General features: G+C 35.9%; 3 protein-coding genes across 4 annotated transcripts; 2 read left to right on the forward strand and 1 right to left on the reverse strand.

Annotated features, from left to right (window-relative positions):
- The first annotated feature begins 4,579 nt into the window (after nucleotides 1-4,579).
- On the forward strand, nucleotides 4,580-7,281 carry LOC112281842 (protein RETICULATA-RELATED 3, chloroplastic). The gene is made up of 2 exons (XM_024518784.3): nucleotides 4,580-5,081; nucleotides 5,353-7,281. The coding sequence occupies exon 2, from the start codon at nucleotides 5,369-5,371 to the stop codon at nucleotides 6,482-6,484; it is 1,116 nt and encodes a 371-aa protein (XP_024374552.1). The 5' UTR covers nucleotides 4,580-5,081; nucleotides 5,353-5,368; the 3' UTR covers nucleotides 6,485-7,281.
- Nucleotides 7,282-9,237: 1,956 nt separating this feature from the next.
- On the forward strand, nucleotides 9,238-11,140 carry LOC112281648 (chalcone isomerase-like protein 2). Of its 2 annotated transcripts, none has more exons than XM_024518405.3 (4): nucleotides 9,238-9,457; nucleotides 9,604-9,787; nucleotides 9,882-10,264; nucleotides 10,664-11,140. In XM_024518405.3, exons 2-4 carry the CDS (start codon nucleotides 9,694-9,696, stop codon nucleotides 10,823-10,825), a joined length of 639 nt encoding a protein of 212 aa, XP_024374173.1. In that variant the 5' UTR covers nucleotides 9,238-9,457; nucleotides 9,604-9,693; the 3' UTR covers nucleotides 10,826-11,140. The 2 variants fall into 2 exon arrangements, with proteins under 2 accessions (XP_024374173.1, XP_024374172.1); XM_024518404.3 differs by having other exon boundaries at nucleotides 9,238-9,283.
- A 221-nt stretch (nucleotides 11,141-11,361) lies between these two features.
- On the reverse strand, nucleotides 11,362-13,238 carry LOC112281647 (putative UDP-3-O-acylglucosamine N-acyltransferase 2, mitochondrial). Its single transcript, XM_024518403.3, has one exon. It carries the CDS (start codon nucleotides 12,532-12,534, stop codon nucleotides 11,566-11,568), a length of 969 nt encoding a protein of 322 aa, XP_024374171.1. The 5' UTR covers nucleotides 12,535-13,238; the 3' UTR covers nucleotides 11,362-11,565.
- Nucleotides 13,239-25,642: the final 12,404 nt, after the last annotated feature.

Consider the following 25,642-nt stretch of genomic DNA (forward strand, 5'->3'; position numbering starts at 1 on the left):
TGTATGTAATGGCTTGAATAATAAATTGTTCCAAAGATTTTACTTTCGACATTATTAATAACAAATCTTTGACGCTATCCTTCAATCCATATCAAAATTGGTTGATAAGTGCTTTGTCGTTCCAGTCCACATCGCAAGCAAGATTTTGGAATTCGGCAATGTTTGTAGTGGCTGATCATGATCCTTGTAGTAAGGATAGAAGCTTGGTCTCTGCTACTCGTTTTTTATCACTTTCTCTGAATGTGGCCATAAATACTTCTAGAAATGAATTCAAATCATAAAAGAGTCATAAATCTTTTTCTATTAAAGGTGCAAATCAAGAGAGAGCACTTTTTGATAGTACTGCGCCTATAAATCTGACTTGAATAAATCCATCTGGATATTGAAAAGGGTGCAACCTTAGATAGAGCTTGACTTGTTGCAAAAATCCTTGAAATTTTGATCTTGTTCCATCAAACTTCTCAGGCATACTAATCCTTGTCCTTATCATACTTGTAGAAGCAAAACTCCCTGGATTTGGTTGTGACGTTGATCTACTTGCTTCTTTCAACTGTACAACTTCTTGTCGTAGACTTTGAACTTCTTCCATAGGTATAGGCATAGTACTTCTATGATTCATGTTGGAAATATGTGAGACTTCCACTCTTAGAGTGTTGACAAGCTCATGAAGATCTGCCATAGTTGCAAATCTATTCTCACTTCCATTGAGAGTAGCATCCATAATCTATCCTTCTATAGACAACTCAAACGAATTCAAAAGTTAAATTAGAGGAGGATAATCCACAATTTCTAAAAAAAAATCCTACAAAGAGAGGTAATCTACTCTCTTTAAAGAAAAGATCACTGTTAGAAAACAAGATTTTTTGTTTAAAGGTGGATAGTCCACAACCTTCAAAATACAATAAAAGAAGTGGGATAATCCACTCACTTCTAAAACAAGCCACAATTAATATGTAAGCACTCTTGTCGAATTGTCAAGGACATGAATCTCGAAGAAAGGAAATCTTCAATACACTCTTCTATCACTAAAGAGAACTAGAAAGTCACTCAAAAGGTGATGTAATATTAACTAGAATGGCTATTGCCAAAAACAAGAAGACTAGAAAGTCTTGAAACAAGATTAAGAGTAGAAAGGCATTAATAAGAGTGAAGAAGACTTCACTCTTGCCTCCATATATACTATCTAACTAAGAGCTATGTGGCAATATCCTATACGACCTCCAACATGTGTTGACTTCACTAGCCACATGTCTTATCTTGTAAGGCAAGTTATCTATGTATACGCCACATAGTTGGCTTGTTCCACAAGCTATTACACGGAGGTAACTTGTTGTACAAGCTACCAATACATGGTTAGCTTTTTGGCCAAGTTTCTAACCTACGAACACATCTAAAGTCAAAACCGTGTCTATGAAGCTTCTAGAAAGCTATTTTAGAAGACTTTATGAAATTATTCTATATTTATCTACTTTTACTTCATCATATAAATAACTATTAAGGTAAATATATATGTCCTTGATAATGAGACACTATAGATGGTTTAGAGGACCTATCAATCATCTTCAAAGAGAGCAAAGATTGGAGTATGTGTCAAATATAGTTAGCTGCATCTTTGACTTCCTCAACATATGAAGACCGCTCTTCATAGAACTCGTCCCTAGAGGAGGGTGTTATGTCACAAACATGTACATTTATCTCAATAGTTACTTATATGATTAATTAGAAGTTGGAAAATATTGAATAATTTTATAAAGTCTTTTAGAAAAGCTTCGTAAAAGCTTCTTAGATGTGGTTTTGACTTTAGATTTGTTTGTAAGTTAGAAATTTCGCCAGAAAGCTAACCATGTATTGGTAGCTTATGGAACAAGTTATTTCCATACAATAATTTGTGGAACAAGCCAATTACATGGCCCATACAAAAATAACTTGCCTTGCAAGATAAAACATGTGGCTAGCAAAGTCAACACATGTTGGAGGTCTTAGAGGAAATTGCCACATAATTCTTAGTTAGATAGTATATATGGAGGCAAGAGTGAAGGCTTCTTCACTCTTGTCAACGCCTTTCTAGTCTTAGACTTATTTCAAGACTTTCTAGTCTAAGTCTTATTTCAAGACTTTCTAGTCTTCTTATTTTTGGCAATAGCCATTCTAGTTAATATTACATCCCCTTTCGAGTGACTTTCTAGTTTTCTTCAGTAATAGAAGAGTGTATTGAAAATTCTCTTTCTTCGAGATTCATGTCCTTGATAATAAGTCAACAAATACTTGTGCCAAATTATAATAAAAAATAGACAATATATATAGAATTTTTAAAATTTTAAATAACAACTATCTAATTTATACTTTAACATTTTTACTTCATGAAATTGACATCTATGTATCTTTGTAGACATTGATGTTGGATAACTATCTCAAATCTTATAAGAAATTCATCAATAAATAATCAATTATTAGAAGTCCCAAAATATTGGTCAGATGCATAGAAGATTAAGAATTTGGTATTTTTTTTTAAAGTCAAAATTATTTATGTACAATTAGATATGGTTAAAGATTTGTGATTTATTAAAATATTCTTGTATGTGGAGCTATATATAGTATTTATTCATCTAATACTATATACTATTTGGATATTTATTTTGCTACAACTATTTTTTTATTATATTTAATAAAGAATGTACCCAATTAATAATATAAAAACTTTACACATGGATAAAAAAACCATGTCTTAAGTTATTATAATAAATCTTCCTTATCCACTACTTATAGATAATGTACCAAACAAATCGAAGATTGATATAAATAATATGAAATTTTATATCAAGAACATCAATTATGACAGTTGTTACTGATGGCACTGAATTATAGTGGCATTGAATAAATGTTAAGATCAATTACAACTATTGGTATAGGAGGTTGTTTGTATTAATGTAATATTTTCGACCTTCTCCATATTGTATAACTAACTTTGGCTAAGACTCACTTTTCCTCACTTTGAATCATTTTGGCTCTCACGTTGTCGTATTGTGGTTCGGCTACTATATGAAAATAATGTAATTATGTACTTAATATATAATTTATTAAGTAATATAGTGAGAGCCATGTTAGTAGATTTTAGTTGGTTGTAGAATATAATTTGATTATTACTTTGAGAAGAGGTTGTTTAAAAAGATTACTATAGAATTTGTATAACTTTAATTTCCTTTTAATAGTGGCTTTTAAGATTAGTTTTGATTGATAGTAACTTCTAAATATTTAGAGTCACCTTTGTTAGACATTGGTGACATTTGAAAACTTATTTTGGTTCTTTTATTTGGTGTTTAGAGCATAAATTATGTAAATCTTATAAGAAAAAGGATTGAAGAAGGATTTTGGTACCAAAGGGAGTAATTAGGGCACCAATATAGATGAATGGAGATGAAAAATAAAAAATCTCCATTCCTATTGGTCAAAAATCATGACCAATGGGCTTTGAGGAGGCTGCCTGAGGCCATATTAGGGATTAGGGTTAGTTTCTCGAGCCCATTCGAACTTTGAAGGCTAGGATCAGAAGGTTTAGGTTTTTGGTTAAGGTTTTGGTGCAAGCTTTGTGTCATTTGGGGTTTTTATGAAGAAGTTATAGGCACTCAAAGTTAAGATGTTAGTTTTGGACCTACTGTCACTCTTTTGGGCATAACGCATGCGTACAGATGGCAATTGAGGATCGGCGACTGCGATTAGAGAGAGCACTTTTGCGGCTATATTTTTTGCATAATGCTTACTGGATTCTAAGTTGGGATGAAGGAGTTATTAGATTTTGAAGTCAGCACATGCAATCTAAAGGTAGTAAATAAACCGATTTACTAGTGTTTGTCTCTTGAGCTATATCTTGAGCAATTTGACAAGGTTTTGGCTCAAAATTTCAAGGAATGTGTAATTTCATGTTAGTAAACTTTGTGCATAAGTTTTATGACATTTGGAGTTCGGATTTTTGAGATATAAGGAAAATAGTTTTTCGGGTGCTTGTTAATTAGGGTTTGGAGTGTCTACTAGGGTTTCTTAGATGCCAAAAGATTAGGAGTGGATTTGCGGTTGGTTTTTTTGTGGCAAAAGTTAAAGGTAAATTAAACCTATCTTGTAAATTTGAAACAAACTAAACGGTTAGATCAATAGTTATGATTTTCTAAAGTTCGGGGCAAAAAAACCCTTCGCGGGAAAAATATGTTTTGAAGGGATTTTGTTATATTTGGAGTTTTATACAAAAATAAAGGAGTTTTGGAAGCCAAGAAAAGAATCATATAAAGGTTTAAGGTACACTCTCTAGAGCTAGATACCCAGTGTATTCCCAGATAGCAAATCACGCCATACGACAACTTTGAATCTTAGTCAGAGGGCTCATGCAAGAGCATGCATAGAAAGTATTTACTAAAATCACCCAAAATCCATTCATGGCCAGTTTTCTTCACTGTAACTAAATGAATAATAATAATAATAATAATAAGTAGTGAGAGTAGTTTTACCCGGGTGGTGTGAAAAGGGAATGCGTGTGCGCACAAACACACACATGATTTGAGAGGAGAAGTGTAGCACACAAAGCGACGAGGCGAGGCAAGTGGGGTCATCGCCATGTGCGTTTTTCTAGCCCCTGCAATTCCACATCGGGAGCTATTTGCGCTCGCTCGTCGATCTTCTCGCTCGCTTGTCCCTTCCCCCCCACTCTTTGCATTCAACTCCCTGCTCTCCACATCAAGCATCTCGCAATTTGGCATCGCTTGCTCTCAGGGTCACAAATAGGCAACACGGAAGGAGCTCTCCACATCAAGCATCTCGCAATTTGGCATCGCTTGCTCTCAGGGTCACAAATAGGCAACACGGAAGGAGGGGGAATGTTCCATTTTTAGTGTCGATGGTTTGAATCTGGAAGCTTTTCCGTATTCGCACGACAAGTTTCAAAGGATTTTGAGTAGTTATCACCTCTCGATGCAACTAAGGTGGTGGTGCGAAACGCTTGACAATCGGAGTGGCTTTCCCTGGCAGCTGAGATCGGTTGTAGTCGCGTTGCAGATCGCTGTTCCATTGGGTCTCCCATTGATTGCTCCGCGGATGTGAGTGTCTGGTGTTGTGTGTTGTTTATTATTCGTTTGTTTTCTTTGTATGTGCGAATATGGTTGTTTTCAGTCGGTGTTGGGCGAGCTTGCACAGGTCTTGATTGTAATCGCGAGGTTCAGAACAACTATGCGAAGCGCATTGAATCTTATTGAAAAGGACTTAATAAGGTCTGTGGTCTCTGGAGCCGAGGATTGGTAGCGAGAACTTCTGTCACTGGAAAGATTAATTGCTGGTGCGATCGCGCAACTGAATCCCTCTGTTTTGCAGCTGTGATTGATCAACCATGACCTCCATGACCGCGATGATGGTTGCAGCCGGGACACCAATCTCGTTCTCTCGCCCGGCTCCTTCTGGACCCGGTCCAGCTCGTCTCGGTCACCACGGTGCATCGATTGCACATCTTGGTCGTTCGCCACGTCTGTTCTGGACGAACGTCCAATCTGCTCTATCTTTTCCACCCGCTTGTCTTCTCTTGGGAGGAGCACTTTACTCCGCACTGCCCCTTATTGTCACTAAGGCATCTGCTTCTGGCTCACTGGATGCGGATAATGGAGGAGGTGGAGCGGGGGGTTGGCAGGGAAGAGGTGGTGGTGGCGGCGGTGGGGGCGGGGGAGACGAAGGCAACGGTGAATTCGACGACAAGAATCACGATGATGAAGTCAGAGCAGGAATCTTTGAAGCTTTTCGGAGGGGCTGGAGGGAGAGGGTGAGGGCAGACCCTCAATTTGGCTTCAAGGTTTTCTCCGAGGTAGTTATCGGCGTCGCAGCGTGTGTGGCCGGTGACATGGCCTCACGTCCCAATTTCGGCCTTAACGAGCTCGACTTTGTCTTCTCAACAATCGTGGTAGGATCCATTCTCAATTTTACCCTAATGTACATGCTTGCGCCTACGGCAGCCGCAGGTCAAGTCTCCCAGAAGCTCCCGCTTCTTTTCGCAGCCTGCCCTCCAGGGCACATGTTCGAACCTGGAAAATACTCTTTATTGGATCGCGCCGGCACTTTTGTATACAAAGGCGTGCTGTTTGCGACCGTGGGGTTCGTCGCAGGGTTGGCTGGCACCGCGCTCTCGAACATGCTCTTGTCTATTCGGAAGAAGGTGGACCCGAAGTTTGAGATCCAGAATAAGCCTCCTCCCACGGTGCTGAACGCCTTGACGTGGGCGGGACACATGGGACTGAGCTCCAATGCGCGCTACCAAACCCTAAATGGGTTGGAGTTCGCCTTGGCAGGCATTTTGAATCCCACGGCGTTCAAATCCTCTGTGTTTGTGCTACGAGGATTGAACAACGTGCTCGGGGGAATGACTTTCGTCCTGCTGGCGAGAAAGACGGGATCACAAAGTGCCCCGAGCCCTAAACCTGATCTGGAAGACGCTCTTCTCGCTGAGAAGATCATTTGATCAGCCACATAGCAGGTCTCTGATTTCATCGCCTCATGAATCAAACCCACCCAGATTCGCAAACGCTGCAACAAGTGCGTGCCCCTTGCTTGCTAGGATCTGACACCAGCTCAAACCATGGCGGTGGATCGCATATCATCAGGTGCCACCAAGTCTTTGCTCGACGTCCTTGTACCAGTGACGTCGACTTGAAGGGGTTAGAAAAGGCTCCGAGTGTGATGAGTCAGGGACTGCAAGAGTGATTGACTGAGCATCGAGGTGGCTTTATCAGTCAGTCGAATTGATTGTGTGTGAGGGAATTCATTATTGGCGCAGCTTGCCTCGAAGAGACTGAGTTGCTGTGCTTAACCACAGCATGAGTTTTCTGCTCTTTTGGATTAAACGGTTTCGGCAATCAACTTTCAACTTGCAAGTTGATAGCTGATTCTACCAGCTTCATGGCTTTTGTTATTAACATCCATTCAGGATCTCGCGGCGTTCAGTGTAGAATAGTTGTAAGAATGTAGAAGTTTGTAGCATTTTTGTGCACCCTAGAGTGTTGAATCTGTCACTTGGTTGCACCGGGGTGGTTTACTTATGTTCATATGATCTGTATTACAGTGGAGCATGTGTAAATTATAGATCTATTGTAGGTCTGATACAATATGTTTGTTGAGGGAAGTAATGGAGAGATATAGCATAGGTGAAGTACTGTACATTAAGGAACTAGATTGCAGAAGAGCTAATTGACATGAATAATGACTGTCCAGAAGTGTGGTCTGTGTAACAACTGGTTCGTAATGAGACATTTTTGTGTATTGAGGTTGCGTGATTGGTTTTTTTCTCCATGTACAGTTTCCATGTCCTCTATAGTCTTAGTTAACTTTTTGCCACTCCTTTCAAAAGATTCATTTGAAAAAAGATGTCCTCTCTATTACAAAAACCATGATCTTGGTCTGAATCTCCATCATAACCAGACGATTGACTGAAATTCAAAAATATACTTCAGGAGTAAAAAAAATTGATTCATCAATCAACCTGGTCCCTGATGAATTGAAACATAAAAGTAGATGTTTTACAGAATATGTCATTTGCAAAAATGTGAAATCTGATTAAAAAGTATAGCCACTCCCTGAAACTATCCACATCTACTATCCTGGGTTTAAAGATTAAATTCTAGTATTTTTTTTTTTTTTAATTGTAAAGATGTGATCTTTATTACTTTGTTAAATTGAATGTGGTATGATTGACTGAAGACTTCATTTACATGATATTTTAAAGACCAACAAAAGAAGTAAGTAATGACTTCAAAACTTGATAGCAACAATATTTTTTGTCTTGTTTTTAGTCAAATTTTAATTTTTTGAATTGTGTTTTTGTACATTGGTACAAGCATATTTGATATGTAGTATAGGATAATCATCATATTTATAGGGGAATGATAAAGTGACCCAAATTTTTACTAAAATGACCCACCCAATCTGAAGCATCATTACACCCTTGGAGCCCCATCCCTATTCCTAGCCATTCCCCATTCCCAACCATTGCTAGAGTCAGGGGTGAGGGGCTAAGAACATCGGAAGCGGGGGTGATGGTTGGGAATAGGGAAACAGTTGGGAACGGGGAATGGGGTATGTGGGTCAATTTATTATTTCCTTAATTATTAGGTGGTATACATCACTGGTTTCACTAGACACAAATAATATAATGCAAAATCAAAGACAAACATATTTTCACAACACCAAAGAACAAAACACGAAGTGAGTGGTTGGACCTAAGACCAAACACTGATGAGAACACGGTCAGATAAAAAGTTGATTCATCATCGCCTCACAGTCATGAAAGACGGTCCAATATTTTTGACCACATACACAAGCAACCCAGTCCAATCTCATTGATGTATAAACCCGAGTGCAAAAACCTTTGAAATCAGAATAATATTATACTCCACATGCTGAAGTTCCAACCGTTGATCATGCATCAGTCGACAAGTAGCATTTTCGACCAAACCAGAAAATTAGGTGAAATCTGCACAGGGAGTTGAGCTTCGACACATGCTTGGAATGATCCATTTCTGTGGGGCCATGGACACTGCAGAAGAAGAAAAAATATGCGAAAGAATGTCAAAGGAAGGCGCTAAATAAAGCAGAAGCAGGGCCCATAGGGGTTTTACAAATCTCACGTTGGCCTTCGTCTTTGACAATGTCAACTGTCAACGCGTGCTGAGGGAGAGAAAATGAGCTTCTGGGTACACCAGCTTTGCGCAATGATATGGCGGGCCATGCACACTAATCGCACTAGAATCGGAAGAACGGCGAGGAAACGCTGCTGCAATGGGGAAAAAGAAAAACGAAGCTTTTGGTGCTTCAGGAAAGATTTCAACGCAGTCAAAGGTAGTAGTTGACGGCACACAGGACCAATGTGTTCTGCCTGCTGAAATCAATTGCTCGCCGAACGAGGAAAGTTGTTCAGAAGTCGTTTCACTATGCCTGGTGTGATGAATCTTTGCCAGCTTTTCCCGGAGTCTGCGTCTGGTAAAAACCGGAGGAAGTAAGGAATCATAGTGTTTTCATGACTTTCCAGGCGCTTTTGGAATTCAGACCACCAACTGGTCCCGCTGTCGTCGTGACTTTGTTGCAGTGGTCAATGTTTTGTTCAGCAAAGGCTGTAGCATCCAGCTTTGAAGGATTCCTGTCAATTGAGGCTCGAGGTCTGCACATTCGCATTGCCATAAGAAGTGTATCTGTCGGTCGACGAGAGCACGGGAAGTCGATCGAAGCAGCAGCCATCAAGCCATCGTTTTGCCTCCCCAATTTCCAGGTTAGACCTCGCTCTCGTTTCCGTTGCGGATCGCTTTGATGAAACTCTTGAGATTGTTCTCGATCTGTGTGTGTGTGCGTGTGTGGAAGAGAGAGAAAGAAGGCTGGCACATCAGTGTAGATGTGTGCAATTTTCGAAGGTTTGAAGTTCATCAGCTTCAGCTTTTGTTCGTAGGTTTGCCTGACTACCAATCCACCGTTCAATAGTTGTGATTTCAGCAAGTTTTCCGACAAAAATTGGGGATAGAGGGATCGGACGTTTGTGGGTTCGTATTGAGGCAGGAGAAACACGGATACTGAGTGATTCTGTTTTATTTCCAGGGAATTCCACAACAAACACAACTATTCCCAGTTTTTGAACCAAGAGAGGAGTTGATTGTTGAAGATCATTCGTGAAGTGAGAGCGTCGAGATGGGTCTCCAAGTTGTGAATGTAGAAGGCATCGACTTCGCCACCAAGTTCGCACCTCCGACATCTTCCACCGAGCTGGACTTGATCGGCCATGGTAAGCACATGAATCTTACTCCAAAAAATACGTAGTTCATCAAAAATTTCATTCCGATCCTGTGGAATACTCATGATCAGGAGCGAACTTGCAGGCAACACGGGAATGGAGATTGAGACTGTGGAAATCAGGTTTACTGCCATGGGCTTCTACGCAGAGCCAAGCATCAGCGAGCATTTACAGAAGTGGAAGGGCAAGGCAGTCAGCGAGCTTGTTGAGGACGACAGTGGCTTTCACAAGGAACTCATCCAAGTTCCGGTGGAGAAGGCGGTGCGAATCTCCATCATCAAAGGGATCAAGGGCCTCCCCTATGGCAGCGCCCTGCAATCTTCCTTGAGGGATCGGCTAGTGAATGACGACAAGTTCGAAGAGGAGGAAGAAGAAGCTCTGGAAAAGCTCGTTGAATTTTTCCAGCCGCACAATTTGCCAAAGGGTGCCAACATTATTTATCACTGGGCAACCCCCGACACTGTCAAGGTACTGCACTTTTTGCATTAATGTCTTCCAACAATCCCCTCCACTCATTCACCATCAGTATGTCTCGGTTTGTGCCAGCTTAAAGATTGTAGAAGCAAAAAGATTGTCCAATTTGTCAAACATTAGGGGGTCATAACAGAGATCTACGAAGTATTAAGCACAGAAGATAATTCATAATGTATAAAAAGAATTCTCCGAAGCAGGTTACATATCGAGAATCACAGTATATCTTAGTTCATGCAGGTTTAACTCACCAAATCTCCAAGAAACAGCCAATTCTTAAGTTCCTTGAAGCATTAAAGAGCCAATTCGTGATTGGATATTTTACAAGAAGTTGGAAAGTACCCAAATAATGAACTGGAAACTCATTTGCTAACACTGACGATTTGTGTTTTCCAGATTTCTCTCTCTGAGGAGGGTAAAATCCCCGACGAGGTATCTTACACGATCGAGGATGCTAATGTGGCGGAAGCATTGTTAGACCTTTACTTGGGCGAGAACACAATCACACCCTCTACCCTCTCCTCAGTAGCTGAAGCCATTGCTGCCCAGGTTGCATGAGAAAGATACGAAGGCTTCCAGATACCAAGATGCAACGAAGGTCAAGGCTGTCAAGCTCTTGTTTGTACATGAGAATATTGAACAGTGTCTAGCTACAAAACCTTGCGCTTACTTTCTTCTAAACCTCATAATGTCCAGTAGAATATTAGGGCACAACAAGAAGGAATTATTCATTTATTTACAGTACAACCCGATAAACTTAGCGTAGGTGTGATGACTATTTCAGCCTGTGGTTTTTATGAAAACTACCACCGCTTGTATCTCTACATGCTGCAAACTCACTTATTGGTTATAATCACATCAGCATTATTTCAATTCCCGTGCGCTGTTACTAGTGCTGTGTACGGAACAGAGAAGTTATTAACCACATAACAGAAGAATTTCATTGCTGACATCGAAGATGTAGTGGACTGCGCTGTAGGACTTTCTGCTCACAAACTCATAGTACCTAATAATCCTAAATGCGAGCTACACATCAATCAGATAAACGGGAAGTGTTGCTGAATGCAGTTAAGAACTCAGAATGCAACTCAAGATTATGGAGTGAGGCCAAAATTGTACTGAAATTGAAATAAACAACAGTCCTACAGTCTACATACTATAATGCGACCATTTCGGCAATGCTATTGAAGCAAGCATTGAACCTATAATCCTAACATGAAATCTCCGTCGGACACCGAACACAGTCAAGTCCGTACGCTTCAAGGATAAGATAAAAACTAGTGAAAAATAGCAACACTTCAATGGTCTTCAGTGGAGGATTTCTCCCCTCCGGCAGGCTCTGTGGGTGGTTTCTTTACAGGTCTCCCCATCTTCCGCAAAGTCACCATCTGCTTCCGCCACTCCCCAACTGGAACTGCAGGAAAGCCAGCGTAGTCGCCAGGTATGTCGATGTTCGACATAACCCCACTCTTGGCTGCAATGCGAACCCTAGAAGTAACACTAATATGGTCAACAACTCCAGCCTTACCCCCAATCACAACATAGTCTCCAAGTGTAGCAGATCCTGCAATACCCACTTGCCCACACAACATGCACCCGCGGCCGATGACCGCATTGTGACCAATCTGCACAAGGTTGTCAATTTTGGTGTGATCTCCTACGGTTGTGTCCCGCCAGCTGCCGCGATCAATACACGTATTCGCTCCAATCTCGACATGATTTCCAATTTGCACTCGCAGCAACTGTGGCTTCTTGACAATTTCCCCACTACTGTTCTCCAAAAACCCAAACCCGTCCTGACCGATGCAAACGCCGGGATGCAGAATGCACGACGCTCCGACGGAGCAATTCTGCAACACAACATTATACCCTAAAATGGTGGATTCGCCCACAGAAACTCCCGGCCCCACGATACATCCAGCTGAAATGTGCGCGTTCGCTTCCACATGCGCGTTTGAGTCCACAAACGCCCCGTGCTCCACCACAACGGAGCTGTGCACCTCAGCTTGCGAGTGTACTGTACCCCCTCCGCTCTGCCATTTCACATACTCAGCCTTCCTTCCTTCAACCTCACAACGAAACCCCTCATACGTGCTCTTCCGTCGAATTCCTCCCGGGCATGGACTCCGAACCCTAATTCTGGCATGTGAATAGGAAAATCCTACAGCACATTGACCAGGGAGAATTTTGGTAAACGATCCGGGTGCAGATGGCAAGGGATGCGTACTGTACAGCGCCCGCCGTGCGAGCGACATCACTCTCATCATCGCATAACTCCTCCAAAACTCCACATCCACCCCCCCTAGACCCTATGTCCTAAACCCTTTAATACCCTGTCACCTCCACCGCACCCAACCCCGACATTCCGGTGTGATCCACAACCACAGTCGCATGAACAACTCGCCGGAGTTTCACTTCACGGCAAAAACGCAACACAGCACATCAGGCACACCAGCATCGAAGAATATTCCCAACGAAGCATATGGATAAGCAGCACTATCGATGTTCTACAATCGCCATGCGACTAAGTTTCCATTCCTGGAGTGTGCGACAAAACCCAGCAAACAAAATGGCTTGTGCATTGGGTTACCATGCCCAAGTTAGCGATGGACCCAAGCTTTCATTGAGTGCGTTGTCTCTCATGGAAGCTCGAGAATCTGCACGCTTCAGTGACACTCCAAACGCTATATTCTTAAGACTTTGTGGACATGTAACAAACTTGTGGGACAAACCAAATTCTGCAACAAAATACAGATCTGTAGACACACAACAATGCTGTATGTTGAACTGATTTCTACACAGAAACACGCATCTTTGGAAACAAGTTGGGCGAATTGGTGAAGAATGAAGTGTTACTTCACAGTTAAAGGGATTTTCTCGGAGCCATGGGGTTTGGTGTTAGGGTTTGTAGGACCCCACAATCGAGCACACCCACAAAACCATGATCACACTGAATTATCAATAGTTTCGATCTCGAAATGTTTGTCGTAGAGTGAGCTGTGTTGTGCATGAAGTTAGATGGAGTCCCCAGCGAAATACTTTCTTGATTGAATATTTCTTTGCCTTTTATTATATTGTATATGAGCAAATAATGAGTGTGTATATATATATATATATATATATATACATATACATATAATCATTGGAGCCCCTTGTTTTGTGAGTAATCTATCGATCAAGTAGACAAGTGGTGGCTCTCCTTCACCATGGGCCTTCGTTTTCATCAAAAAGGTTCATGTTTTGTGGAGTTCACAACCTGTTTTACAGTTGATCGAGGAGTTTCTCATGGTATTTTCACACAAATTTATGCACTTCATACTGTAATGCAATAATATAGACACTGGAAAGGCACATACATTGGAGAAGGCCCAGCATGTGTTTAAGTTGTGTGTTTCCAGTAAGAGCAATGTGTTCTGTGTGTTTCAAACATTGGTGTTTTGTCGAATTTATGAATTACGAATTATCATCATTGTGCTTTGCAATCAGAATTTCAGAAGAATTTCATCGTGGATCGTGCTTTTGGGAGGTTTCTTTGTTATCCCATCAGGGAAGAAGCAGCAGCATGGGCTTACAATCTTGCTGCTCAAAAATGTTGCTGTAATCAACTTTTGTACTGTTGTTACGGATGTATTCATTTACTCCAATTGTCTGGTGGAACTTTCTTCGAGGAGGCTGGAGTTCTAATTTTATGATATTTATGATATTGCAGTGAAATATTGCGGTGAGTATTGCTAAAATATTGAAAAATTTGTGTTTCTGTTTAGTTTTTTGAGTTTGTTTGTTTTTTTGTTCTTTGTTTTGTTTTGCTTTGTTTTTGTTTTAGATTTGATGTTTGGATTTGTTGTTGGACTGGTGAAATGTGGGTTCGACTGAAGTTGTGTTCATAAAACTGGATTTTTAAATTTTTTTATTTTCAAAAACAAATACTGTTGGGTTGTATGTGTGTGTGTGAAACTGGATTATGTGTAGGATTCTGTTTTAGATGTTGCATGAATGCGGAATGAAAATTTTATTTTGTAACGCTTTCGAAGCTAATGTTGCATTGCCTCGGTTGTTTTATGATATAGTACTTTGTTTTTGTGTTTTTGTTTAGCTTTTTGAGTTTGTCTGTTTGTTTGTTTGTTTGTTCGTTTTTTTTTTTTTTTTTTTTTTTTCTGATGTTTGGATTTGTTGTTGGACTGATGAAATGTGGGTTGGACTGAAGTTGTGTGCATAAAACTAGATTTTTAAATTTTATTATTATCAAAAACCATTTATTATTTATAATATTTTATAATTTTAAGATAATATTTTTATAATTTATAATATTTGTAATATTTATTTTTAAGATAACATTTTATTTTATTATTATTTTATTTTTTATTTGTATTTTAAAGATTTTTTTAGAAATAGTTAATTTTTTTTATAGTTTTTATCTTTAAAGTTATATTTATAGATTTTATAATTTTCATATTTTTTATATTACATTTATTAAATTATGTTTCATATTATATCTTCATTGCAAACAAAATTCTTGAGCAACAAAGTTTTATTGGAATTATAGGAGTATTGTCAAAATAACAAGAATTAATGTATAAAAATTGAATTGTAGGAATTTCATTTCTTGCTCTTAAATGAAAATTTTATATTCAACTTCATAAGTATAAATATATATATATATATATATATATATATTTGTCTTTTTGTGTGTATAAATAAAATAATAAATATTTAATTATTTATTAAAAAATAAATTATTATTTATTTATTTATTTTATTTATTCATTTTGTTTTACAAAATATAATATTTTGAAAAAATTGAGCTTTTTGTTATAGCAAGTTGTTGTAAAAATATGTATAGTTGTAATTTTTACGAATGTATAGATGTAGAATATTTTTATTAAAGCTTTGTGGCATTATAATTTGACTAATTAAGCTATATGTGTTCATTTTCATTTTACAAGTACTATGAAATTTTGCTAAAATACTTGAGTAACAAAGGTTTTATTGGAATTTTATGGAAGTATAATTTTGATACTTACAAGCTTACCTCAATTGTTTGGTAGAACCCGTGTCATTATGAACGGTCCAGCTTTAACAATGAATCGGAGAGTAATTGCTCGACGACAATGTAAGGAACTTGAGAGTATAAAGAGAAGCTAAAATAGTTACAAGTACTGAAGCCATACATAATTTAGGAAGGATGAATGTTTTATCTTCATTGTAACGCATTGCATTGATTTGTTGAACATTTAGCTTGATTGCCAAGGAAGTTGCCATTATTTGGACAATATTGTCATCAAAGAAAAGTTTCTCTACCATCTCTACCTTCTCCACTTTTGCTTTTAAATGCCTATTTTAGAATCAAGATGCAAGAGCAAAGGAATTCTAAGAAAATATCCTTGAGTACAATGTTGCTTATGCATTTACGTCCTTATGTGCAAATATTGATTGATCTATGCTTTATAGAAATGCTCCATACAATTTTAGGATAATTGGAGAGTTGCACCATTTAGTGGGAGCATTGTTACTAGAAGAAGAATTTGTTCTAAGTTATGCACAACTTTATATCTATGATGCATGATTTACACAAGATAGAAGAATGAGTCGAAATCGTAAATTATTGAACCAAACTATGTAGAAAATTAGAGAAGTTTTGATAGAGAATAATCCATTTATTGGATTATATAGACATACTCATGAAATATTATCTCAAGCACACAATGAAGGAATAGTGGAAGTAGATCTTGTTGTTTTTTTGCACTTCATGAATACGAGCGATAGACACCAATATAAACTTTCTACCACTTTTGAAAAAATTGCTATTATATTACTTAGAAATGGATTAAAGCATAAAGTACTTCATGATATTATTATTTGTCTACATAGTAATGGGCTATTAGAAAGGATTTATGAAGCTCATCCTGCTTATTTGCCCCTTCACTGTGTTCTTTTTTTTCCACATGGAATCCTTAGATGGCATCCTGACCTAAGGGTACAAACTATAGTGATGGATATTGTTGAAGAAAGAGAAGATACTGGACGAGAGTATTGGAGAAGCAATAACCTTATACAAATGGATTATTTTGCTTATTAATTTTTTTTAAGGCCTATTGATTATTCTATAATTTTGTGTAGAAGAAAGCTATTACAAGAATTTATGGTTGGCAGATGGACAACGACTAAGCTATCATATTTGTAATATCTATGTTACAATCAAGGAAATCTACGTACTAATTTATACCAAGAATTGGTGGATGCTATTATAACTCATTAAAGTATTAGACTTGAAGAAGGACAGTATGAATTAAATAATTTAGGATGTAGGATCTTACTTCCATCATCTTATATTAGAAGTACAAGTTATATGATAGAAATACTTCAATATTCTATGGCAATTATAAGGTTTTTTCAGCATCTTGATATTTTTATGACAGTGCTAGCAAATCCAAGATGGTCCAAAATCCAAAATGAATTGCTTCAAGGACAACAAGCAAGTAATCAGCTAGATTTGGTTGCCTATATATTTGAGATCAAGGGTCGTAATTATGAAAGATATAAAGAAAGGAATTGTCTTTGGTCATATTGTTGCACATGTTTATATCATTGAGTTTCAAAAGAGATGTTTATTTCATATATACATCTTGATTTTTTTGGATAGAGAAAGTAAGATTAGATGCCCTAAAGATGTAGATCATATGGTTTCTAGAAAGTTCTCAGATAAAGACAATGATTGAGAGCTATTTGAAGTTATTCTACAATGCATGGTATATGGTCCATGTAAAATGCAAAATCTTGAAGTGGCTTGTATGGAAGATATTCATTGTACAAAGATGTATTCAAAGATATTTATTGAAGAAACAACAATGGATGCCAATGGATACCCTTAATATCAATGAAGAAATAATATAAGAACATTTGAAGTTTGAGGAATGGTTGTTGATAATAGGGATGTTATTTCATTTTGTCCAAAACTATCTTAGAAGTACAATTGTCATATTAATGTTGAGGTATGTGCATCTATTTGTGCCATCAAGTATATTCACAAATACATCTATAAAGGCCATGATTGCATTACAATGTAATTTGAAAACCAACAAGATGAGATCAAATAATATTTGGATACAAGATACATTGGAATTCCAGATGCTATTCGAAGACTTTTTGGCATGCGGATCCATAAAGAAATGCCAAATGTTGTTTGCTTAGCCATTCATCTTCTAAAAATGCATGAAGTGGTATATGATCTAAATGATGAAGTAGCTTCAATTTTAGAACATGCTCAAAGACAAAAGACAATATTAACTTCATTTTTTGATATGTCTATAGCAATTGTAGTGGCAAGATAATATACATATCAATAATTTTTACAATATTTTATTTGGCATAAGACAAGAAAGATGTGGACATTAAAAAAATGTAGATTTGATATTTAAAGTTTATATTTTGTAAATCACGTAATAGAAGAAAGATATTATTTGAGGCTTCTATTAATCCACGTTAAGGGTCTACAATCATTTGAGCACTTAAAGATTATTCATGGAATCTGTCATCCAAGATTTAAAAGTGCATGTGTAGCTTTAAGATTACTTAAAGATGATGGAGAGTGACAACAATGTTTAGAAGATGCATTAAGAATATTAATTAGAACTCAATTGAGATGAGTTTTTTATATTTTGTTGTTACATTGAAATCTGCTAAATCCATTAAACATATAGAAAAGATTTTGGAAAAGCATCTTAAATGATCTCAATGCCCGTTTGCAAAGAGAACATGGAATTAGTAATCCAATGGATGAACAAATTAAGAATTTTAGACTTTTTTTGATGAATAAGATTTTGCAAGACTCCAATAGAACGCTTACACATTTTCTTCCAATGCCATTACCAAGAAACAATTGGAATGCAAGAATTAATGAATATCAATTTATTGCTTAAGAAAGAATATAGGACATTCAACAATTAGAAGGAAATTTGGAGCGGTATGTTCCAAAATTAAATCTTGAACAAAAAAAGGTATATGATGATATTGTGGCTTCTATAATGGAAGAACATGGACTCATATTTTTTTCTAAATGGACTTACAGGAATTGGTAAGACATTTCTCTATAATATTTTGGCAACTAAAGTTCAATTGATGCAAAAAATTATCATATGTATTACATCATCAAGAATTGCTACATTACTACTTCAATAAGGAAGAACCACCCATTCTACATTCAAGATTCTACTAAATTATAACAAAGATTTTTTTTATCCAATTACTAAGAATTTTGATGATGTTGAGTTTATTTGCCAAACTTTGCTTATTATTTGGAATGAAATTCGAATGCAACATTGTTATTGTCTTGAGGTAGTGATCATTTTTTTAGAGACATTTAGAATATTGATTGGCCATTTGAATGAGCTACAATAGTTTTTGGTGGAGATTTTTGCCAAATATTGCTAATAATTATGAAAGAAACTTGAAAAGAAACTTTAGGACAATATGTGAAGCATATTGGTTTCCAGAGAAGAACAAGAATATTTAAATGCAGATGAAGTTGTTGAAGATGGTATCGACAACAATAATGTTTATCAAACCAAATTCATTGAATCACTTAATCCAATTGGAATATCCAAATCAAGACTTTGTTTTAACTTGTGGACAATATGTGAAGCATGTTGGTTTGGATCTACAACAACATATTTTTTTTCCATAGTCAACTTTATGTAGCACTCTCTTGATGCACTTTTTCTCATTCTATTAAGATTCTTCTTCCTAAAAATTACAATTTAAATGTCATGCTAAATATTTTTTTCTCAAAATTTTTAATTAGATAAATATTAGTAATTTATTTTTATGTTTTGTATTTTTATTTATTTATTTATTAAATTTAGTACATCTTTAAAAGTTTAAATATATTTTTTTAATATAATTTAATATTTTTTTATATTTTCACAAGTAATTTCTTGAACTAAATTAATTATTTTTTTGTGTATATTATCCATAACAATAACATGGATTTATTTATCCTACTTCATACATGAAAGCTCTATTATATAATTTTTTTTCTTTCTATTTGTATTGTATTGTATTTGAATTTGAAAAATATTCTTTGGCTCACAAAAATAGCCTCATTTGAGTCAAACTTTTTGTGACAACAATATGGATTTATCTAGTCTATATATTAAGATTCCTCAAAGAGACAAGTAGTGGGTTTCCTTTACTACATGCAACCCTCTTGGTTTTCATTGCTCATCAAAATAAATAGCAAAGACAAATAGTGGTTTTCATTTGTTGCATGGATTGGTCTTTATTTTCACCAAAAAAGTATATATGTTATCTTAATTTCAAAACCCATGTTTATCAAGTAGAGGTTTATGTTTTGGCCTTGATCGAACTTTAAATGTTTTATTGTGAAGTCAAAGACATCTTTTTATATAGCATATTATCTTCAAGTTTTGCAACTATTTGTGTAATGGATTCTAATTTATTGGATTTTGATTTTCATTGGGTTTTGACACTGTTATGTTGTAACACAACTACATGGTGAAAGATAATAATATGGATCTTATTATAGAAGAGCCAAGTTAAAAGATAAAGCAGAAAAATATGAATAAAAGATAAGAGGGTAGTAAAGCTTTTAGTAGTAATACCGCCTTTTTAGAAAAGCGGCTTCTACTTATTTTGTAGGGCCATAAATAAGACAAAATAAGGTAGATTAGAAAAATAAAATATGTAAGAGAGAGTGAGGAGTTGGTTTTAGTAGAATTTATTTCAAAAAAGACAAAAATTGATACTTGAAGAAGACTAATTACCAACTAAGATTGAAATCAGACCCTAAGGCACAAAATCAAGCCTCAACGACAATTCTAGGATTCTTTTGTTGATCAAAGAGTGAGTTTGAAGGGAAGACTTGATAGGATTTCTATAAGCACTAATTTTGGAGGATTTGAGTGAATAATAACCTTGCAAGAGCTTGGCAAAGTCGATGTTGTTTTTAGTGACTCTAATTTTTGGAAAATAAAATAGGGTTGATGTTTTGAGCAATTTTAAGAAGTTTAGTAACATATCTACAAGTGAAATTTTTTGGATTTATGGATGTAGTTGTGTTAGATGTATACTGTAAATTTGAATTTGATTGAATGGTTAGATTGAAAAGTTTAAAGGTTTTTGTAGGATATGGTCTCAAAATTTAGGATTTTGAGGACTAGTGAGGTTTTTTTAGATATCTATCAATCTACTAATTAGATTCAAAAAAAAATCATAGAGGTAGTCAGCTTGATTTTTAATAAGTGTGTAAAGTTTGAAAATAAAGTAATAGTTCAATTAAGAGTAATTGTCTCTGGGAGATTGGCATTAAGGTCAGAGAAGGAGGCCAACCGACATCCAAGCATATTTTTGAGGTTATCGTCTGTTTGGTAATTCAGATTCTTTTCAATTTTTTTGATATTTATTGTTAACATAATTAGTAAAGAATATGCTAAATTTAAGTTGAAATCAAAAATTTAAATATTAATTATTGAATTTCAAAATCTATTGTAAGATTATTAGAAATTTATTTGAGATTTAAAAAATTGATTAGGGATTAATTGGGATTAGAATTTGGTTAAGAATTATCATTTGATTAGGATTATGATTTTATTAGGATTAGAATTTGGTTTGGTTTAGACTTGGTTTGGATTTCTTTAGAGCTTCTTTAAGATTTCTTTTAGATTTCTTTATAATTTCTTTTTTATTTTTTATAATTTATTTTTTAAAAAAAATATATAATAATAATAATAATAATAATAATTGGACTTAATTGATGCTTAATTATATTTGTTAAGATTCTATAGCAATTTATATATGGTTTTATTAGAGTGGTTAGGACTTATTACAAATTCCTTTTATCTTCCACAGTCAAGTGCCTAGCCTATTTTCAAGCAGGATTTCATATAATACAACAATGTTGTGATTGATTGTATTGTGATTGATTGTGTTGTTATCGATTGTGTTGTGATTGATTGTATTGTGATCGATTGTGTTGTGATTGATTGTATTGTGATTGATTGTATTGTGAACGATTGTATTGTGATCGATTGTGTTATGATCGATTGTATTGTGATCAATTTTTTTGTGATCACCTCTATTGTGGTAGATATTATCATTGCTTTTGTTGTACTTTTTTGTTGTACTTCTCTTGATGCATGATTGCAGATGTGACAACTGGCTAAAAAATTATCTAAAAAATGCTTCATTTGGCATATATGGATGCTCTGTAACTTGGTAAGATCTTAATTTTGTAATTACAACTAGATAGTTTTGTGGTTGTATCATCAATCTCTAGTAGGATCGAGGTGTAGTATATTTATAATCCAATTAAAGAGATGCCTAATAAGGCACCTTTTTTGTGCTTCCAATATTTTTTATTTTTGTGGTTATTGTTATTGGTTTTTATTATATCTTTTATTGTTTTTTTGAAGAGTATTTGATAGGCATATTTGCTTCTATGGTGCACTATTGATATCTCATACATATTGCATGTAGCACTCTTGAAGCTTTTAGAAGCTTCATAGCCCTTCTTCATGTGATTTCTATAGACATCTTTTTTTTATATAATTATCAATTTGCATCATTCATAGAAGCCTCATCCCTTTCTTTCTATATTTTGTGCTACTTCACATCAATCTAATGTACATTATTCAATTGTTCTTTTATCTTCTAAAAAATAAATTTTGATTATCTGTGATACCTTTTGTATTTGAAGTAGATTGGTAAGTATCAAATATTGACCTTGAACTTATCACAATCCCTAGATATGTATTAAAATTATGCACAGTAGATTTCTTGGAATATCAATTATTTTTTGATAACTTAGTTAAGTCAAGATGCTTCATGTACTTTCTTTCAAATCAATTATGTAGTTCTTCCCAATGCATATGAACTCCAATGATAAATTCTAGTATTTAACTTGCTCTTGAACAGGCATATCCTACTTAGCACTATTTTGATTCTGTAGAATGCCTTCTTGAAGTACACTTACTTTAGAATTTCAGTTGAATCCCTGAAGTATGTCATCTTCCTAAATGTTATAGTAGTAATAAGTTTTTTTTTCACCCCTGTGTATTTATTTAAAGTATTTTATTTCTAATTTCTTTTTGTCAAAGCAAATTCCTTAAAATTAAATATATGATTATGGATACCATAGCAATCAAATAAAAAGCATTTATATTGGATAAAACTTTTCACTCTAGACCAGAATCATATGTTAGCCAAAAGAAGCACAACATAATATTATTCAAAACCAAAGCTAGTAATTTGAAATAAGGATTGAAAACTATGAATATAAATTGATCTACAAGTTGACTTATTGCTTTGTTTTAGAATTTGCATCATTTGAAAATTAGAAGCAATGAAAGACGTGAGTCCTTCTAATTTCTTTGCTTCTTTTCAATTGTATTTCAACCATTTCAATTTTACAAGTTTTTTTTGGTTTCATATAAAACATTTCTCATAGTACAATTTATATATAAGAGAAGAATTGGAGCAAGCTCATTTCAAAAGACACATTCTCATATTACAATTTATATGTAACAGAAGAAATCAAATTTATTTTTTTGTCTTATATTTAACATCCAAGGTCTCTAATTTTAAAAGTAAGATGGAGTGTATTGATGTTTCAGTAAAAAAACATTATGAGGTATATCTAATAATGGAATTTCGTCTAGTTGATTGCAAAACTAAGCGTAGAAAGAAAGAAGGAAGGAAGTAATGCATAATGAAAGTTTGAATGACTGAGGAGTTAAATGACATACTCAGATTGAGTCACGAATTTAGAATACTCATTGGAAATCTAAACAAGAAGCTTAAGAAGAATTGGCAAGAACTAGATTAATCAGATGAGTACAAGAACAACACTAGAGAGGTGAGCTAGAGCTCTAAGAGATGTATTTTTAAGACAAAGGATTCCCTCAGTCTCGGCTCTTATATATACTATAAGCTAGGAAGCTTCTCAAGTAGCTTCCACAAACTACAAAGCTTTTCTAGAACCTTCTAGAATCTTCTACAACTTCTTAGTATATGTCCTTGACATCACCCCCCCCTCCCTCCTTTTAGCTTCGAGGTCTCCGAAAAGCTCTCCTATTACAAGTCAGTACCAATGTAAGAAGTTAAAAATTTATTGCATAGTGTCTGCAATATATTCCAATTGTTGTTCACGCGGTAAGTAGTTCATTGGTCCTTGTAACCAATGATAGTGTCCTACGCCTTCAATTTCTGACCAAGTATGAACTTCCATGTCTTCATTGTGAAAATGCCCTGTAAACACTCTTTCGAGAAGATCACCGTAGGCAGGTTCTACCTCAAACACAATCACTAACGATCTGTTAATAAGTATCCTCCATCGTCTTTGTGATACAGGCAGTTCTTCATCTCGAGGTCGTCTTCAGGAGTTACTCGGTTGAGAAGACATGACTGATATGGTATCTATGTCTTGGCTATCCATATCAGACCAAAAAATACAAGCACTAAACATAGAAGAATGGACTCAGATTATAGATTTATAGTCTCTAACTATGTCTTTTAGAGGTTCTTTCTCCCCCTTCTTTGTAAGGCCGAGGATTAAGAGACTTTAAAGAGAAGAAACTTCACTGAAAAACTTTCATTGAGAGAACTTAGGTTTTTGAGGATAGCGTCGATGAAACTCCTGTACCTTTTGCGATGCATTGATAAGATTTTCTGTTGGTTCTCATGTGCACTCATTGGTATCATAGCTGTTCCAATGTATTATATATTCCAATTTTTTCTACTTACGTCGTAAAACTAATACTTTTTCTACCTCGCATTTCTTGTGGTTCTTAATTTCAATATTAGGTGGCAGACATTGCACTCTTCCAAAAAAAAGACGACTCTCGATAAGGCTCCAATAAAGAAACATGAAATACTGGGTGTACCTTCATAGTAGTCGGTAACCCCAGACCGTATGCCACTGGATTGATTTGCTTTTGGATGACAAATGGTCCCAATCTCTGGTAGTCCAACTTATCACATGGCCACTTGATTTTGATATTCCATCGAAGTAGCCATACTTTATCTCCAATTTTGAAAGTAAGTGTCTGATTCCAAAACTTATCTACGAATGCCTTATAAGCTTCTTGGGCGATTTGCAATTGAAGCTTCAATGTAGTTTGAAGCTCCAATAGTTGTTTTATAAATCTTTTAGCTATCGGGTTGTTATTGGTTGACGGACTCAACAAATCAAGCTTTGGATGATACCCATAGTTGGAAAAGAATGGTGTTTGTTGAATCCACGCATGAAGGGTGTTGTTATATACAAACTCAACTAATGATAGATATACAGTCCAATCATCTTGCTGATAGTTGATGCTGCATCGTAAATACTATTCCAAAGTTTAATTCACATGTTTTGTTTGGCCATCAGTTTGAGGATGGAAAGCCGAAGAAAGCTTGATATCCACCTTCAATATCTCAAAGAGAGATCTCTAGAACTTTGATACGAATTGGGTTCTTCAATCTGATACAATATTATCTGATAAACCATGATAACGATACACATTATTAAGGAAGAGCCTTGTTGTATCTTTGCTTGATGATATTTTCTTGCAAGGGATAAAGTGTGCCATCTTTGTAAGCTCATCTACCAAAACAAAGATGCTGTCAAATGAATTCGATGGCGGCAGGTCCATAATGAAGTCCATGGACATTGAAGACCATGGCCAATGTGGAATAGGCAATGGCTGAAGGAGACCATAAGGATGATGCCGAGGATTCTTAGATCTTGAACAAATGTCACAAGAGAGGACAAAATCCTTGACATCCTTCCACATTTGGAGCCACCAAAAATCTTGAGAAATAAGTTCTAAGGTCTTATTGAATCCAAAATATCCCACAATTGGAAAGTCGTGTGGAGATTAGAGAACTTTGAGTCGTGTTGGTCCCTTTGGAATATACAACCGCTCCTCAAAGTATAAAAGATCTCCTTCTACCTTGAACTTGTCATTATTGGCACGTTACATGATATCGAGGGCTACAGAATCTCTAATAGTTGCAATACGTACTTAGTTGAGGAAGTGAGCATCAATTGGCACTATAGCAGAGCAAAGCTTGAATTATTTCAACTTCAATAATATTGTACATTATTGATCAAATGCTGCTTCTCCAGCCATTGGCACTAGATACGATCTCCTTGATAATACATCGGATAGTCCTTGTTGCTTCCCACGCCAATAAGTAATAACAAAGTTAAACCTAGATAGCAACATATACCATCAAACTTGAAACCATTTACAATCCGAGCTGATATGAAGTACTCAAAATTCTTGTGATCCATGTATATAGTCATCGGATACGCAGCTCCTTTAAGAAAGTGACGCCACTCTTAGAAAGAATCCGCTATCCCAAGAAGGTCTCACA

Source organism: Physcomitrium patens, chromosome 4, assembly GCF_059467195.1.
Source record: "Physcomitrium patens ecotype Gransden chromosome 4, ASM5946719v1, whole genome shotgun sequence".
In the NCBI taxonomy this organism is placed as follows: Eukaryota; Viridiplantae; Streptophyta; class Bryopsida; order Funariales; family Funariaceae; genus Physcomitrium; species Physcomitrium patens.